Source organism: Penicillium hispanicum (assembly GCF_028827665.1).
Source record: "Penicillium hispanicum strain IBT 35686 chromosome Unknown utg000004l_segment0_segment0, whole genome shotgun sequence".
In the NCBI taxonomy this organism is placed as follows: domain Eukaryota; kingdom Fungi; phylum Ascomycota; class Eurotiomycetes; order Eurotiales; family Aspergillaceae; genus Penicillium; species Penicillium hispanicum.
The window spans coordinates 1,785,522-1,803,371 of NW_026623196.1; the positions used below are offsets into that span (position 1 = coordinate 1,785,522).

The 17,850-nt window shown below is 54.0% G+C and overlaps 8 protein-coding genes across 8 annotated transcripts; 6 read left to right on the forward strand and 2 right to left on the reverse strand.

Moving 5' to 3' along the window:
- Positions 1 to 352: 352 nt before the first annotated feature.
- On the forward strand, positions 353 to 1,973 carry N7459_004446 (uncharacterized protein; the record flags this gene model as incomplete). The annotated part of the gene is made up of 3 exons (XM_056943630.1): positions 353 to 529; positions 579 to 887; positions 948 to 1,973. The coding sequence occupies 3 exons, from the start codon at positions 353 to 355 to the stop codon at positions 1,971 to 1,973; spliced, it is 1,512 nt and encodes a 503-aa protein (XP_056800513.1).
- A 104-nt stretch (positions 1,974 to 2,077) lies between these two features.
- N7459_004447 (putative tartrate dehydrogenase) lies at positions 2,078 to 3,291 on the reverse strand (the record flags this gene model as incomplete). Its single annotated transcript, XM_056943631.1, has 3 exons — positions 2,078 to 2,428; positions 2,482 to 2,972; positions 3,030 to 3,291. The coding sequence occupies 3 exons, from the start codon at positions 3,289 to 3,291 to the stop codon at positions 2,078 to 2,080; spliced, it is 1,104 nt and encodes a 367-aa protein (XP_056800514.1).
- Positions 3,292 to 3,724: 433 nt separating this feature from the next.
- N7459_004448 (uncharacterized protein) lies at positions 3,725 to 4,657 on the forward strand (the record flags this gene model as incomplete). The annotated part of the gene is made up of 1 exon (XM_056943632.1): positions 3,725 to 4,657. One exon carries the CDS (start codon positions 3,725 to 3,727, stop codon positions 4,655 to 4,657), a length of 933 nt encoding a protein of 310 aa, XP_056800515.1.
- A 184-nt stretch (positions 4,658 to 4,841) lies between these two features.
- On the reverse strand, positions 4,842 to 6,968 carry N7459_004449 (CeGAL family transcription factor; the record flags this gene model as incomplete). The annotated part of the gene is made up of 1 exon (XM_056943633.1): positions 4,842 to 6,968. The coding sequence occupies one exon, from the start codon at positions 6,966 to 6,968 to the stop codon at positions 4,842 to 4,844; it is 2,127 nt and encodes a 708-aa protein (XP_056800516.1).
- Positions 6,969 to 7,600: 632 nt separating this feature from the next.
- Positions 7,601 to 8,686, forward strand: N7459_004450 (Zn(II)2Cys6 transcription factor domain-containing protein; the record flags this gene model as incomplete). Its single annotated transcript, XM_056943634.1, has 5 exons — positions 7,601 to 7,652; positions 7,713 to 7,768; positions 7,820 to 7,833; positions 7,941 to 7,979; positions 8,038 to 8,686. The coding sequence occupies 5 exons, from the start codon at positions 7,601 to 7,603 to the stop codon at positions 8,684 to 8,686; spliced, it is 810 nt and encodes a 269-aa protein (XP_056800517.1).
- A 2,007-nt stretch (positions 8,687 to 10,693) lies between these two features.
- N7459_004451 (uncharacterized protein) lies at positions 10,694 to 11,458 on the forward strand (the record flags this gene model as incomplete). Its single annotated transcript, XM_056943635.1, has 1 exon — positions 10,694 to 11,458. One exon carries the CDS (start codon positions 10,694 to 10,696, stop codon positions 11,456 to 11,458), a length of 765 nt encoding a protein of 254 aa, XP_056800518.1.
- A 972-nt stretch (positions 11,459 to 12,430) lies between these two features.
- N7459_004452 (rDNA-binding RNA polymerase I transcriptional factor) lies at positions 12,431 to 14,527 on the forward strand (the record flags this gene model as incomplete). Its single annotated transcript, XM_056943636.1, has 1 exon — positions 12,431 to 14,527. One exon carries the CDS (start codon positions 12,431 to 12,433, stop codon positions 14,525 to 14,527), a length of 2,097 nt encoding a protein of 698 aa, XP_056800519.1.
- Positions 14,528 to 15,067: 540 nt separating this feature from the next.
- N7459_004453 (phosphotransferase family protein) lies at positions 15,068 to 16,714 on the forward strand (the record flags this gene model as incomplete). Its single annotated transcript, XM_056943637.1, has 2 exons — positions 15,068 to 15,376; positions 15,443 to 16,714. The coding sequence occupies 2 exons, from the start codon at positions 15,068 to 15,070 to the stop codon at positions 16,712 to 16,714; spliced, it is 1,581 nt and encodes a 526-aa protein (XP_056800520.1).
- Between the last annotated feature and the right edge of the window lie 1,136 nt (positions 16,715 to 17,850).

The following is a 17,850-nucleotide window of genomic DNA, read 5'->3' on the forward strand; positions in this document are numbered from 1 at the left end:
GGAAAATGGAGTATACACGTCGGAAATCTCCGACACGTCGGGCTGCCCGACATGGAATATTTCGGAGATGTTTCTCACCCCGGATTATCAGCTATGAAACTAGCTGTTAGCAGCGACGGAGCAGTCAGGATTTGACCTAGTAGCTATACCTATCGCTGACGGGAGTCCAATGGCGCAGTCCCATCCGTGATCGTCCTCGATCGGCGATAACAGCAAGGGATGCGGGGCTCGAGCCAATAGAAGTGCGCAGCAAGATAAGAATAGCCAGGAGATGCGTGAATAAGAAGAAAGCCATTCCTGTCTTTGGAACAGACGAGAAGTCATTTGCATTCTGGGTGATTGTAGCGTGAGCATGGCGGAATCCAGCACGAGTCCCGTCGCAGAGCAGACAGACAACGCCGCTGCCAAACGCGTCCTGCGCAAGATTGACCGGCAGTTGGTCCCTCTGCTCTTCGTCACATATATGCTCAATTTCATGGATAAGACGATTCTGTCGAGCGCGGCCGTTTTTGGACTCGAGGATGACACGGTAAGATAACTGGGGAAACGAACTCGGAGCCATGCTGATACCTCGCTAGGGCTTGGTGGGCCAGCAGTATAGCTGGGTATCGTCCGTCTTCTACTTCGGCTTCCTAGGATGGTCATATCCGACCACGTTCCTCATTGCTCGCCTGCCTACAGGCAAATATGTGACAGCCAATACGCTCTTTTGGGGCGCGGTGGTCGCTCTCACTGCGGCGTGCACCAACTTCGGGGGACTCATCACGGTCCGATTCTTGCTGGGAATCGCCGAAGCAACTGTCACCCCGGCATTCATGTTCATCACAACCACATGGTATACTCGTGATGAAATCCCTCTGCGGACGGGGTTGTGGTTCGCAGGCAATGTATGTCCAGTGCACCTTGCTTCACTGGACGGAGAAATACTGACGTGGTTTGTCCCCTAGAGCGTGGGAGGTATCGCTTCAAGTCTGCTGGCGTACGGCCTCGGGCATGTCAAAGACCATGTTGGGCCATGGAGATGGATGTTCATTGTCCTCGGATTGCTGACCTTTCTCTGGGGCTTCATCGTCTGGTTCCTACTGCCAGACTCGATTTCGACGGCTAAATTCCTCTCTGAAGGGGAGCGTCAGTTTGCAACGAACAGGGTCCTTGTGTCGGGCACCGGTACAACGGAGCAGACGACTTGGAAATGGAACCAGGTCGTGGAGTGTCTGGTCGACCCCAAGACTTGGCTCATTTTCGGGCTGGAGCTGTTGACGCAAATCCCCAACGGCGGGACGCAGAACTTTGCCAATCTGGTGATCGTGTCGTTTGGCTTCACGAGCCTCCAGTCGACGTTGCTCACGATTCCGTACTCGGTGATCACGGTGGCCGCCATTGCGGGTTCCGGATGGCTGGCAGGACGTTATCGCCAACTGAATTGTCTCCTGATCATTGTCGTCGTCATCCCTTGCATTGTCGGCAGTGCAATCATCTATTGCCGTGCCCATATCGTTCTGGGCGTGCAACTCTTTGGATACTTCCTGCTGTCGACTGGCCCGGCCGCGATGCCCCTCGCGATGTCGCTCGTGCAGGCGAATTATCGCGGCGTGACGAAGAAAATGACCGTCACAGCCTTGCTGTTTCTGGCATATTGCGCTGGCAACATCTCCGGGCCTCAATTCTTTCTCAGTCGTGAGGCACCCACATATGGCACCGCGTTCCGCACGATCATGATCTGCTACTCCCTCACGGTAGTGCTGGCGTTGACTCTGCGCTGCTACCTCCAGTGGATGAATACCCGACGCGTGCAGCAAGAAGGGTTTGAAGGAAGCGCTGGCAATGCGGGCGCTGTGGGTGGTGGTAAGGTTCTGGACGTCGACCGCGATTCGAGAAATGTAGCAGACATGGTGAATCAGGTCCGGCTGGTCTCGGCTGATTATGAGGATATCACGGACTGGAAGACCCCGGGCTTTAGATATCGATGTTGAGGAGACATGAACACAGGCTGACAGCCGAATCCAATTTATTTTTTATTTCCAACGCGGCATTTCAATTTGTACAAGCCTCGAATTATGTATTGTCGCCTCTCTCCTTATTTGGCCGCAGCAAGCTTCTTGATCTCAGCCACAACTGCATCGGTGACATCCTTGGTAGTAGCTTGTCCACCCAAGTCCCGGGTCAACACTCCCTTCTCACAGACATTCTCGACGCTTTCCAGGAGCTTCTTGGAGGCATCCTCCTCGCCGAGCCACGCCAGCATCTCGGCCGCAGTCCAGAAGGTAGCCACCGGGTTGGAAATTCCCTTCCCGGTGATATCGAATGCAGAGCCGTGGATGGGCTCAAACATGCTAGGATACTCGCGAGTAGGATCGAGGTTCGACGTAGGCGCAATGCCGATAGATCCAGCCAGGGCAGCCGCGAGATCAGACAGAATATCAGCATGCTATCTGCACGTCAGCAAACGAGTGGCAGTTCAGTCGAATCGGATATACTCACCAAGTTCGTGGCCACAATGGTATCCAAGCTCTCGGGCTTGAGGACCATCCGAGTCGTCATGGCGTCCACCAGCATCTTATCAACAGTAACATCGGGGAACTCCGTCGCGACGTCTTTGGCCACTTCATCCCAAAGAACCATGCCATTGCGCTGGGCGTTGCTCTTCGTGACCACAGTCAACAGCTTGCGGGGACGCTTCTGCGCCGTCTCAAAGGCGAAGCGCATGATTCTCTCCACACCGTGTCGCGAGAAAATGGCCGTCTCCGTGGCAATCTCCCACGGTTTGCCAGTGTGCGATCGACCACCTTGCCCGGCGTATTCTCCCTCGCTATTCTCGCGAACAATCACCCAGTCGAGGTCGCCGGTCTGGCATTTGCGGAGCGGCGACTCGGTGCCGCGGAACACTCTGGTCGGCCGCACGTTCGCATATTGCTGGAACGGCTGGCAGATCGAGAGGCGGAGACCCCAAAGAGAGATATGGTCCGGAACATCTGAATGTATCAGTCAGTTGCGGCTGTCTTCGCGTTGGTGGTTGACTTTGGACTGACCCGGCGCGCCAACTGCGCCGAAGAAAATCGCATCATGCTTCTTCAGCTCGTCCAGGCCGCCATCGGGAATGTATTTCCCGGTCTGCTTGTACGTCTCCGAGCTCCAGTCGTAGTGCTTAAAGTCCAGCTTGAAGGTCTTGAGCGTGTCCGTCAACGCATTCAGCGCAGTGATGCCCGCTTCGATGACTTCGGGACCAATTCCATCCGCCGGGATCGCGGCAATGCTATAGGTCTTTTCGCCGGTGATAAGTGAAGAAGACATTGTATATCGTTGAAGGCCGAGTACTTGGACAGCAACAAGTCGCGATGATGAACTCGGAGGGGAAAGATTGCCGTGCACACGGGGGGCTATCAGCTGCTTTTCTAATGCCCCCTCCACCCCAGCGGTCTTTTTGTCGGTCTTCAAACGGACTCCACGTCGACTTGCCCCTCTCCTGCTGGCGTCCGCCAATCAGCCAGCGCAAGACTGTTCCCCGGGGATGTTCAAGTCCGGAGTTGAAGTCATTCCCACCTCCGGGTGGGTCGAGGAGAAAGACATGTCCGGAGCGGACAAGACGCCGTTTCGGCATGTTCTGCGATTCCCCACGGGTAAACGCCACTTTCGCCGATACTCCCAGCGAAGCTTCACCCCGCGATTGCATGGCTTCGCTCTGCATCAACATCGATAGGTAAAGATTTCGCTCCGTTTGACAACCATGTCTCCAACAATCCCGCAGGAGAATGTCGACCGTGTCTTGGAATACGTTCTCCCACACGTCAAGAAGCACACGGAGGATCTCTCGGCCTCTAAACGCCCGTTCGTCCTTGGCTTAACCGGCCTCCAAGGAAGCGGCAAGTCAACATGGACCGATGCCCTGGTGAAAGTGCTCCGGGATCGCAACTACCAGACCATCAACGTCTCACTGGATGATTTCTACCACGACCATGACGAGCTTGTCGCGCTTCGCACATCTAACGCGTCGAACAAGCTCTTTCAAACCCGGGGACAGCCTGGAACTCATGATATAGAGCTATCCCGTGCGTTCTTCAAGAGCCTGCATGATTCGTCGGAGGAGACCTTGATTCCGTTTTTTGACAAGAGCCTCTTCAACGGGGAAGGGGGGAGAGCACCACCAACGAGCTGGCAACGTATTCCTAGCGGGACGGCTATTGATATTGTCATCTTCGAAGGCTGGTGTGTCGGATTCCAACCTTTAGACGACAATACCGTCCGAGCACGATGGAGCCAGGCGAAGGAAAGCCAGAGCCAGAAGACAGGGCAATATCCGACGGAAACGCTGCAGGACCATGCAATTGAGCATTTGTTGGAAGTGAATAACAATCTCCGGCAATACTGTGAGCTCTTTATGGGGCCACAGCATTTCGACTTCCTCGTTCACTTGGACACGGATGACCTGATCAATGTCTATGAATGGAGAGTGCAACAGGAGCATGCGCTTCGCCAAAGAAAAAATGGCGGGGGGATGACTGATGATGAAGTTGTGGAGTTCGTCAAGGGTTATATGCCTGCCTATGAGCTATATCTTGACCAACTCCGCGAATGGTTCTTTCGAGGTATAGAGGGGAAGGAGCAGCTACGCGTGGTGCTGGACAAGAGCAGAAAGATAAAAGACATCCAGACTGTTTGAAGGTGCCTGGCAGGGAAATCATCACTCGCAGCCATGTACATATATATCTCCTCACTCTCTTAGATGATTAGTCCTGCTCCCCAAGTTCCTTCTGCCATCTTCGTATACGTGGTATTTCAAGAAAACCACTGTTGCAATCTTTGTCAAACCAATCAAGTTGTTTATATGCTTGATAAATTATAAATTATAAGAGATTGCCATCAATCATCCATGGACCATCTGCGACACTCCAGAGGTCATTCATGGAAAGAGACGAATCAGCGAAGCCCAATGGATCCTGGCTCACAAAGCCGGAGTGGAGGAGAGCATTACTATGCGCCGCAGTGCCAAAGATGAGGCCGGCCGAGGTCTGACCGTTTAAAGAAAACCCACCATTTGAAGCGAAAACCGCTTGGGTGTCAGATATGTTAGGTGGAGATAGAAAGACAGATTCGTGGTTTTCACCTGTATTAACATCGCAGTTGACTGAGCTGGTGGAAGGGTCCTGCTGTCGTGTCCCCACAGGAGAATGGCGGTTTCGGTGCCATTCAGCTCTGTGATCAGATTGGGAAAATGGCTCATTCATGCCAAGGGACTGCCGATGTCTACTTGGAGTAGACGGAGGCCCTACACCATTCACAGCAGCTCCCATTTCACCAGATAAACCAACATGGGGACGATTGACAAATTCTCTGTCGGAGGCAGGTTCTTGCTGTGGATTTCCAGACGAGTTCGTAGATAGAGCGGATTCCATGCTCTTGATCGCTTCAATGCACGTCTCGGGCCAAGTGCTTCCACGAAGGGCAAGATTTTCCAAAACTGATATACCCATTTTGGCATATTTCAATGCTGTCCGCGCGGGGAATTCCCCTTCCCATGAGGCATACAACAAAATCAGACAGGCCATCCAAGTTGTCCAAGTGAACGAGGGCCATGCCAGTGAGGCATCAGGTGAGGCAGACAGGTACTTTTTCAACGCTGTGAGCAAAGACCGTGACGAGCCAATACAGGTCTGTAGTGCATTTTTGTAATCGGGGGTCGGCTTCTCTACAGCGAGCAACGGCCGGTTCATCGAGATGATAGCCTCGTGTTTCAAGATCGTGAGGAGGAGACGGTGATAGGGTCTGAAGGTGGAACCTGGTTCCAGCTCAGGTTCTGATTCGTCTTCAATGGGGTTAACATCCTCGTAGACCTCGTTCCACCATTGGGATAATTCGCCGTTGACATGTGACGCTTCGACAGCACCGGAATGGCTGTGTAGGATGGACTTGTTACGAAGCTCCAGGATGAGCCCCCGTACTCTGGCAAACTTTGCGAGGTGAGAGAGCAGCCGCAGGCGTTGATCGTCGGGGGTATGGGAGGTTGTCATATGCCGTTCGCCACCCGGGTAACAGACGTCAATATCGTCGTCTCGAATACCAAGTGGAATCCCAAGGGCTTGAGACAGATATCTCTCAAGAGAGTAGATCGACCAAAAAAGGCGGTACCGTATGTTAACTTCCTCACTGCTAAAGCACGAAAAACGGCCTGGACACCGATGCAACCCCAGGTGAAATGCGGTCCGGGTAATCACGCCGCCTATCCGCGAAGCTGCATTCAGACGCAGGAGCGAAGTCAACGCAAGTTGTGCTGTGAATGCCGCTTGTATGAGCTGAATTGTTGTTGGCTCTACTAGTAAGCTCTGGATGTCTTGCATGACGTGTTGCACGCTTTGGAAGACCAACGTTGCAGGCACCGGCCCTATTTTTAACTCGGGTCTTTCCACCTGTCGACTATCTCCGAGAGAAATTGAAATGATGGCGCGGATGATCACCATATCCAATCGGCTGACAGAGTCAGTCCCATTGTGACCCAGTGTCTCCATCACTTTGAGCACTGTCGGCGCATGGAGACAGGGAAAGATGGGGTGCCAATTCTCAAAGTAGCGACGAGTCCAGTGAACAAGGTCTTCAAATGAGAAAGTGGTTGGTGAGTATTCCAGCTCGCTCCTAGACCATAGCTCATCGGCATCACGAGTAGTGCCAGAAGATCGGTGCAAACGATCATCTTCGCCCGGCACAGAGCTCCTATCCCGAGCTCTTATCTGTTGAAGATCGGCAGATCGACGCGCAAAGGCATTATATACATGCCGAATGAAGTGTATTCCACTGGAGCTTCCAAGAAAACTCGCCGAGCCGTCTTTCTGCGGCTCCCTCATGAAGCCGATTTCACGAGGAGAGGGTCGCGACGCGCCTGCTGTCGAGGCTCGTCTGCGCTTCTTGGCAGCTCGGGGGCCATGCCGGTCCGAGTCATTGTCCTCAAAGCGGGCGATGGCTGAGCACGGCGATGCCATAGGTGTTCAGCATGTCGGGGAGGTGGAAGGATCAACCTGCCCTGCACCCCGGGTTCCCCATATCCGCTTTGCTGGGGTGGGTCTGGCGTCTCATCTTGAATTGGCTGCTTCGATGGTGTATGCTGGTGCAGTCACGTGTGCTCCGCAGACGAGATCTGGTATTTCAGTAAGCGAGTTGCTTTTCCTTTCCGTGGGATGCAACGGATGGACGTGATTTAGAAAGAGGAATAGGTGCCGATTCCTACGTGTGACGCCATAAAATGAGATAGGATGGGCCAAATTTCTCTGGTCTACCTCGGATGCTTGTGGGCGGAAGCCATTGCTTTTTATTGATGTATTAGCAAGCGTAGATATTCTACAGATAACTTGACCAGTTTACCTGTTCAAAACCGGCCAAATGCTGCGCCTGATAGCGCCCATCTACCTAACCGCATAAGCATTTGTTGCAATTGTCAATGGACACCACGTGACCGGTCATCGTCGGAGGTTTCTTTGTCCGGGCGACATCGCGCAAGTTTCTTCTAACATCGAATCGGCCAGGTCGGCAAGAAAAAGGGCATCGACATACTTGGCATCTGTATGCAGGGGTACTTGACCATTAGGCTGGTATAGAACCGTGTCATCTTCTAAATATGGGACCACTACGCTCGAAACGGACTCGGACATCCGATGCCACCATGTCGGGTAATCTTGCAACTGATACATCGGAGATAGCCAGGTTTGCTAACATTCGCATACTTGCAGAAGGCGAGAACCTGAGTCACATTTCCTGTGAGATCTGCCGGCAACGAAAGTGCAAGGTCAGTTTAAACTCGTGACATTCGAAGATGATCCTTGCTAACAAGGAACAGTGCGATCGCAGACTGTACGGCCCACGTCATGAAACACAGCAAGAGCTATGTAATCCCCCGAATGATGGATATCTCGTTCTAACGCGAGAGGTTGCAGTCCGTTCTGCTCACAATGCTCAAGTGAGCCATCCAAATGTGTATACCCCGAGAGTGGCAAGAGGTATGGGATATGAAATATCAGGCAAGTTGCCCGCATAGTCAAGATTGACCATATGCAGAGGCCTCCCACTCGGTTACCTCAATCAATTAGAGCATCGACTCGCCGAAACCGAGTCAGCCTTATACGGCGCTCTGGCGACCCTCCGTTCCATGAGACCAGCGGCTGTGATCCAAGCCTCGGCGAAGCCCGAGTCGATGCAGAAACAAAAGTCCACGCGCATGGACGAGTGGTCACAGTTCCCACTGAGTGGATGGTCGGACATGGAACGCTGGATGGCCGCCGTTTCTGACCAATTCATCATCGAACAACCCCGAGGTGTGCCAGGTGTGCCATTGACGGCGACTGCGGTCACTGGCTATACAATGCCAGTGTCTCCGAGTCGCAATGATGTATCTAGTCCCGAAGTCCAAGTACCGGTAGAAGGACCAGGGTCATCAGCAAGTTATGCCTGGCAACCTCGGGGTCAGGTCCGCACAGGGGGCTCATATGAGACCCACTTGCACCCCCAAGGGATAGGGTCGTCGCCTATATATGGGCAGGGGCAAATCACCGGACAATCTGAGGTGGTGGCTTCTCCGGCGGGCACATTGACGGTGTCTAGCAATGATCCTGTGGTCAGCGAAGGCGATCTTGCCGGAGTCGGGGAGAAGGAGCAGCCCAGTGGGGCGCAGGAGCTGTCAAAAAGGAAGCCTATCGTATACTTTTAATTAAGCTGCTTTTTTGCCGAGGCAGTCTTGGGCTAAAATCCTCGATACCAAGGACCGTAGTTGCCTTTCAAGACCCGCTCAAAGAGAATAATCTAGGATAGAGTGCTATCCCAATGGGGTAAAACACCACTCAACCCGCGACGGCCCAACGCGGTTGCACCCGATCACGTGCAAGGGAAACAAACCGCTCCGTCGAAGTCGCTCTTTCTCGTCATTTCTTGAGCAAAGGGTGACTGGCGCAGGTGGTCGAGTTGACCACACCCCATTGCAGGGGCAACACATGCATCGTTTGGCCGTCAATGGTCCCCACACAAATCTCTCTATCGGTGGAGGCCCTCGCCAAAAGCTTTTTAAGATTGAGGGTGGCCCACAACTCACGCATCCTGGCCCACTTCTAACTGTCTATCTTCGGTGTTTCCCGGTCAATCAGAACGTGTGAACACAACAAAATCCACACACACAACCCAGAGCGGGTCGCACCCAGCTGAATCAATCAGGTGCTGGTACATCACAAGCCTGCAACCTCCCAAGCGCCGGTCGCACCAGGATCACACGGACTGCGTCGGTCACCGTCAGGAGGAGCCCATGATTGGCTCGCAGATATCCTGCCAGCCGTGTCTGGGAGCTGTCGATCTGGACGGGCCACCGGAGCACAGACTTCTTTCAGCATGGTTGGTGGGTGGTGAAACGACCTTCGCGCCAGATGGCTCTTAGCTGTGTTTAGAGTCTCGGTCCAAGTCCGGGTGTTTCACTCCAAATTCTGATCGCAGACCTTTGTCCTCCGTAACGGCAGAGCGTAATCGGTCTCATTAACAATGTCCATCGTGATTTCGCGAGGGAAATCGGGATGCGACACAACTCGGTTGGGCAGAAGGATGTGTGCATGGGTGCAGGGTGACAGCGGATGTGTCCACGTCGAGGATTTCTTCCCCCGAACCTGTCGAGTCTTTCGAGTCTCCTTGGAGCGGGTGACTGGATCATCCAGGGGAAATTCACCCTCCATACCCAGGCGCACATTATTCACGATCCCCCTTCCCGGCCACAACATCCTTTTCCCCCCGGTCTGATGGAAGCATTTCGTCGGGCAACGAGGAAAAGATAGTTCCGACGAAAATACCGCATAGAGTGGTAATCTGTACGTGTAGAGGGGCGTTGTGGGATTCTGGAAGCCGTTCGCCACGTCAAGTCCAGAACAGTAGATAGAATGGATGGCGGCGCGATCGCAGACTGGCTCTGGAAGGCCCTGGAGGCTCCGCCGGCGAACCTTGGGAGTCGAGTTTGCCATCCGGACTCTCGCCCAACGGCGAGAGTCCTTCAGTTCTGCCCGCAAACCTTGGGATCCCTAAGCGCCCGGGCTCCACGGTTCAGCCAGGCCCAGACGCCCCCTCCATCACTCGTCACCCCGTAAGGGACGACTCCTCCGCCCCCCTTCTCGCCTTCTCTTCTCTCCAACCACTCCGGGTCTCCTTGGGGTTCCTTCATTCTTCATTCTTTCCTTTCTACCATATTCGCTTCTTCAGTCCTAGATTCTGCGATCTGTGATCCTGGACTCCTTTTTTCCGCTACTTCCAGCTGCTATTCTAGCCCTTTGGCCCCTGGCGCGTCCTGGCTGTACGCTTCCATTCCTTCCCTAGACCCTGGGACAAAAAGAGAATCTCTCGCCATTTTGCTGCGCGAAATCTGCTTTCGAGGCTCTCGACATTCATTTTGAAAAGTGCAAATCACTTGAACCACTCGCACCACCAAAAAGAAACCAAAGTCGACATATGATACCGATCATTCTGGGCATTGATCTTCATTCTCCGCATCTTGCGATCACACGTCTACCACGCGAGATCAATCTGGTCGAAGCCGATCGTGAGCAGTAACTGGAATTCACAAACACCAGTTTCCACGAAACAAAAGAACGCGACGCCGTGCTTTTAGCAGTAGGACTTCTTGACTCGCCTGCGTCGATCACCACTCCGTTTGCCGTATCGCCACCCATCTGTTTCAACCTAATTCAGCATGTCGACCATCACTCGCGCATTTACCAAGCGCAATAAGCGTCCGGAAGTGTCGGCGCCTATGCCGTATCGCCCGGAAGGCCATGTGCGATTTAATTCGGCCTCCGCAAAACGCGGCAACATTTCGGGACCGGTCCAGCTCCTCTCGACTACGAACATGCTGGCTTACAATGCTCCCGATCTACACTCTTCCACTTCCTCGTCAGCTTCGTCGGTGCGGTCGCGGGACGAGTTGGACGCCATTTCCCCGCACAGCTATGCTTCCTCCATGACCTCACCCGACGTCTCTCCTCACGATTCTTATCCGATTGATGCCAATCCGCTGGCTTCGTACTTCCCCAAGCGGTCAGCGACTGTGACGAGCCAGCCACGTTCCTCCACCACTTCGTCGTCCTCCACCGACGCTCCCCTGGTCCCCAAGCGGGCTCTTTCACACACCAAACGCTCACATCAAGACTTGGCCCACAAGCGCTCGCAGTCTCGGATGTCGCCACCACCGGTGAGCGCGCCCCATAGCAATCCTGTCATCCGCTCGTCACAGGATATGTTCCAGTCACAGGTGCATCCATTCGTCAAGGAGCTAGAGCAGGTGAACGAGGTGGCTGAGGAATTCGGCGTCACACCTCTAATGGATGAAGAGAGGGCCCTATATTGCAAAGGGCTGAAGAAGTTTTCTGTCGACGATTATCTCACCGAGATTGAGGATCTCTACGGCAGTATCTTTGATGATAAACTGGGACCCACCAGCGCAGGCCCCTGGCTGTAAATTCATCGATGTTTTCCCGAACCCGGTTGATCCGGGGTGATCGACGACGACCAAAGCGGACTCTTATCGACTGGACTGGATCTTCCTGTCGCACGGCCCGCTACGACTAACTCTTATTCCCTCTCTCACGATGTGCCACTGTTGTTATTCCTGATTCGCACTATACCATGGGAGGAGCCTCTTGAGTTCCCGAGTTCGGTGTTTTATTTCTCTCTGATCCCATTTATTTTATGTCATTACCGGCACACCCACTCCTCTCGTGACACAATCATTTTGATTTTCCAGGATCTGCATGCTAGTCAGATCATATCACCTGTACGAAGTTCTTGAGAGCTCGGGTTTATGCTTCACCCGTGGTGGTGCTGATTTTGGGCGTACATGAAAGATGTACGTGGGTTTAGAAAAATTGAACTTGAGTCCTTCTACCGCCCTCCCTGATGCTCAGGCATGGTCTCAGCTACTTTGTAGGCTTTCTATACCTTCTATACGCTGTAGGTCTGATGATACAGAACCATTGTATAGAGCTAAATGCGTTAATGCCTCAGGCCGCCAGATGCGATGACATAACCCAATATTACCCAAAGTAGCCTAGCGTAGGGCTCACCGACTCAGTCACGGGTTCTCCGCAGCCCCACAGCATCAGCAAGGGAAAAAATTCTCTCTGGGCGATGTTTCGATGCTTCGACACGCAGTCTGCATCCTGTCCATCGAGGTTTCGAGTTTGTGGGCTGGCTGGATGACTCCTGCAGGTGCAGACAGACGCTGGTGGTCCTCTTTTTCCCTGTAGCCCTTCAGCTCAAGAGTTGACCCTCTCCTGAAACGGTCGTGTGCTTGGGTGCCAGTTCCGGCCCTTGCCCTTCATTCACTTCGAGCTGTTTCTCTGCATTCACCGGAGGTGCAGTCCGACAAATGTCGAACATTCAGTGCCCTCTACACTTCATCTCCGATACACTCTCCCTTTGAACACTGGCCATGGTCTCCGTTGCCACGACAGGTAACTCGGCGCTTACGGCCACTCCCTCGATCAACCGATCAAAAATGATAGCCACCTCGTCTCCCGTATCCATCCTCAAAACATCCAAGCCCGTCGGCACAAAACGCAAGATGGACGAAGTCGATCTCAGCCTCTCTCCTTCCTCCTCCGTGGCGGATGCGTTCCCCGAAGATACCCCTCCCAGCAAGAAACGCCCGCGAGTCACATTTGACGATAAGAGCATCCGCACACACGAGGTCCCCATAAAACGTGATGAATCCGCCGACTCATCCGGCAAGGGTTTGGCACTAGTTCGAGAGGAGGTCCGTCGGGCCATTCATCGCCACGTCTCTGCAGCAGACAGCGAGGCCTACGACCAAGTCAAGGAGGTCTTTAACGCCGACCCGAGGAAAGCAGACAGTGCCCTTTACTCGTACGATGTCCCAACCCACACTTCATTGAGGCACCATCTCATGGCCCTCCTATCCCACATTGCTTCCCTGGACCGCAACTGCAGCAGCCTGGTGCACGCCGTTCTCGGCAGCGAGTGGCTGGGCCGCGACGAGACGTACGTGAAGCTCTACATTAGATTTCTGGGAAATCTTGCCGCTGCACAGGGTACATACCTGGGCGTTATCTTCAAAATGTTGGTGGGCAAGCTCGCCGGTATCCCCCGAGGAACGGGTCGTCTGCCTGGGTACCCTTTCGTTCAGCCCTCGGAGATCTACTCTCGTGTCCACATGGCTCTGCGCTATGTGATGCGGCTGGTCCCGGCTGCAAGTGGAACGTTGTCTCCGATTTTGTCGTCTCAATTCCCCTTCGAAACCGATCCTGCCAAGTCTTACGTCGCCTACACCCGAAACCTAATTCATATCATCAGCTACGCCCCAGAACTACAGTCCGATATCCTCTCTGTCATTACCGAGAAGTTAGTTAAGGTGGATGTTCAGATCCAAGTCGATTTGGAAGACTTCGAAGATGAGATCGGAGAGAATCTCCTGCAGGATGTCTCGCCGGACGTTGATGATGAATTGGATGATGATGATGATGACGACGCTTCAATCATGAGTGACGACTCCGATGAGGACCAGCGAGTACAAGAGATCAAGGCAAACATCCACAAGGTCGATGGGATGATCGACGTCCTCTTCGAATATTACACGACTCCATTCACGGAAGGCAGCCTGGATGACAAGGAAAACACACTGGACCTCCTTCTGAGCCACTTCCAGACCATTATTCTCCCGACCTACCGGTCACGACATTCACAGTTCCTCCTTTTCCACTTCTCTCAGTCTTCCCCCGTGCTTGTGGATCGGTTTGCTTCGGCTTGCGTTGAGCTTATTTTCAACAAGCTACAACCGGGTATTATGCGTCAATCTGCGGCTGCGTATCTGGCAAGCTTTGTCGCCCGCGGAGCCCACATCTCGGGCGAGGTCATTCGTGACGTTTTCGACCTCTTGCTCACGCATCTGAACAACCTGCGGGTGGATTATGAGTCCAGTTGCCGTGGCCCAGACCTTCGCCGCTACGGCCCATTCTACTCTACGGCCCAGGCTCTTCTGTACATTTTCTGCTTCCGCTGGCGCGACTTGACTACTGCGGCAATTGAGGGTGACAGCCCAGAGCAAGTAGAGGAGCTGGAGCCCAGCCAAGTCACATTTCCCCCGCGGGTCAAGGAGTTCTTGCACAAGAGCATCTACTCGCGACTGAACCCGCTCAAGATCTGCTCTCCCGGCATCGTGACCGAGTTTGCACGTATCGCCCACCACTTCCAGTTGTTATACGTTTACCCGCTCCTCGAAACCAACAAGCGAATCCGCATTACTGCTTTCCGAAGCATTTCTTCCCTCTCCAACCCCAACTTCAGCCAGGTTGAACGCGAGATCCGTGCTGGCGACCATCTCGGCTACCAGCTGGACGCATACTTCCCCTTTGATCCTTACCATCTGCCCCGCAGCCGGCGCTGGTTGGAGGGCGACTATGTCGAATGGCGTGGTGTTCCAGGGCTGGACGCGGACGACGATTCCGACAGTGCAGCCGACGACGATGGGGATGAAGATGACGAGGATGCCACGGGCACTGATGAGGAGTGAGCATGATACAACGTACGCGTTGTTGACATCCTTCATTTCCTTGCGACCGGACGTCGCTTGATCTATTTTGCACTATATTCTGTTGTTTCAGCGTGGCGTCTGGATTCCAAAATTCTGCTATCTTTTTTCTTTTTCTTCTGGGCAAAAGTTGACGATACCATACTTCGATGATTGCTGATATCGTCCTTCTTAGCATGCATGGAGCGGAACCTGTGAATCTCGGGTCTGATAGCGCGTGGATAGTCGAGCCGCATAGCTTCACATTTAAAAAAATGGGAAATTATTTCAAGCATGATCTCGGTTCTGTCATCGTTTCTCATTATCCATTGTTGGGCGTAGCTCTCACTTGGTTGTAGTGCCAACTCCCCAATCCGATCTCTTACTACGCATGATGGCCTGCCCATTCTCCTCACTCTCGTCTATGTTGACATGTCTGCATGTTTACATCTCTCGCGCCCTCGCTCTCTCTCTCTTTTCCATTCAACCACGTTGATTGCTAGGGTCAGACCTTTGAATTGATCTCTCCCTTTCATCCCAAATATGGAACATCCATTGGCGCTCTGGGCGAGCTACCAACCGGGAGCCCGTCCGAACATCAACTTTTCCGGGCTGCCCTCCAAGCTGGGCGCGTCTAATGCGTTCCGAGATCTTCTTCCTCGGCTCCTCGACAAGCTCGATGAGCAAGAAACAGCCCAGGAGCGCAATCCCTCAATCGCCCGATTCACGACTTGTTCGATCGATGGCTGCACGCGAGTGGGCGTGCGTGACCGCAGCTGTTTCCAATGCAAGAAACACCGATGCGCCTTGCATCTTGCACCAAACTTCCATACGTGCCCATCCAGTTTCGAGGTATGTCAATATCGCCATAAGACAGACGTGCATCTGAGTGTCTGCTGATTCTGCCTTTTTCAACAGTTGTCCGACGAGGAATGGGAGACCTCAATCAATGACGAAGTCTCCGATCTCCTTTCCCGCGTCAACGTTGACGAGCTCGTCAGAATTGGCTCTGCGCTCAACAAGGGACGCAAGTGCACCTTTGAAAAGGGGACGCACATCGGCGTCGGGGCAACCATGGGTTGTGTGAACTACCACGCCTGGCTATGTTTTGAAAACGGCGAGCGCTGGCTCGTGCGGATTCCGCGCATGGGGTTCAGCGACATCCCGACGGACCTGATGGATTACATTGTGTTGAGCGAGTATGCAACGCTCAAGTTTCTAGCGCAAACTAGAGTGCCTGTGCCGAAGGTGTTTGGCTACGGCCTTGCATCTGATCCTGCGAATCGTGTTGGTGTGAGCTACGTTCTGATGCAAGTCCTTTCTGGAAGACCTTTTCAGCCATCTGAAACCTCTGCGGAGGACAAGGCCTCGATTCTGAGGCAATATGCGAGAATCTTGGTTGATCTTGCCAAGTACCCGATGCAGCGTATCGGGTCCTTCACGATGGTCAAGGACGATGTGACAAGGGAAGACAAGCTCGCTCTGTCGGCTATCGCCAGCAACTCTTTCATTGTCCTCGACAAATACGGTCCTTTCAAGACCTCCTTGGAGTATATCACCAGCACCATCGAGCAGCATTTGGATCTCATCTCCGACGGACAACTCCACCCCGAAGCCCCCGTCGAGGCCTTTTTATTCTACCACTTCCTACGCCAAAACACCGCCGCTCTCGTGCCAGACGACGCCGCACCCAAGAACAAGTTCTACCTCAAGCACGCCGGCGACCAGGGCAACCACATCCTCCTCGACGAGGATAATTACATCATAGGCATCGTCGACTGGCAATTCGCGCGCACTGTTCCTGCAGCCGAGGCCTTCGGTCCGTCCTACCTGACCGCCGACCCGGTCTCGCTCTACACCAGTCACACCTGTGTCACGGACGACGACCGACTCCTCGCCCAGTTCATCCGCGACCAGGGCTCGCCCGATCTCGCCTCCCTCGCCGAGGGCAATGAGATCATGCGCCGGTTCCACAACGGCCTGGCCGGTGGCTCGTCGCCGGCCGAGGCGCGTGACCTGCTCCAGGGCATGGTTGCATGCGTTCTGGGGGCGGAGGTAGAGGACTTCGAGGCGTGGATCACGACGCAGATGGAAGAGTGCCGCAGCGACCCGCGCTGGGCGGGCGTGCAGGCCCTACTTGCGGAGCAGGAGCTGAGCCGCAAGGGCGACGCATCAGCTGAGATTGTCTAAGCAGGGACGGGGCCCGGGGGGGTTTGTTTAGAGACGGAAACGAGATGAGATGTAATGCGGGATTGCGAGATTGGAGGGTTGCGGTACTCCGGCGTTGAATCCCTGTGCACTGCAATGGAACAACATCGATACTTGACAGGAGCCAGATCGGCCCGACGCCGTTGTATCAAATGTAGAGGGGCGAATACACTCGGTCATGGCCATGGGATAGACCCTCGCCGTCAGCCGACAGGCTCACCCGGGGAGAGGCTACGAGCCCGACGAAGGGCTCTCCTTTGGGGAGGGCCGTCGCGGGCATGTATCGGGCGTCGAAGGAACAGGATTCCCACGGCGGAGAGGGCAAATGTAAGACACCACACTGTAGACGACAATACAATCGAGCGCACACCGGATCCTGGGCCATGTGGTGAGCCGCTATTAGCTCGAGCGTAGGAAGAGCCCGACACGCCTCGAGAGACGATGCAATTATAGCCAGGGGCGTCTTCCGAGGGCACTATAGCTCAAATTTCTAAGCGACGGCCGAGCTCGACTGCTGACGGTCAGCCAGTAGCGACGAAGCTGCAGACAATAGACTTTGCAGCATGCATATGTCCGATCGATTCCGGTCCAAATACTGCGTCATCCCGTTGGGCGTGTTTCGTCGTCCGGGTCCCTCGTCTGGCTTGGGCACTCGAGGGAGCGACTTTCGGAGGAATGGAAACGATGTACTACGGGAGTGGTCGGCGGGGCGAAGCACAGCGTAACAGCACCGGCTGCTGCTCACCGGGGCCGATGGGGATGGGCGACGGTGCGTCTTGGGGGAGCGGGTGAGCGTGAGTATAAAAGCGTCCGGGGAATCCTATGCTTCTGGTTTGGCTTTCCGTGGCTCGATCCCGACGTGCTGGTACAAAAGTCCAGGACATCTACTGTCTTCTCGAGAGTGTGCTTGTGAGTGGGACCGCTCAGGATGGGACTGGTGGGATTGATGGGCTAACCGGTATAAAAAGATCTTATAAGTCTCATATGGACAAGATGTCTGCCGATACTATGACCTGCAAGAACTGCGGTGCGTCGATTGACTGCACCAAGCACATCTGTCCCAAGTGCGGCAAATACTGTCGATGGTGGGTGCATTGGTGACATCCCATGAGTACTGA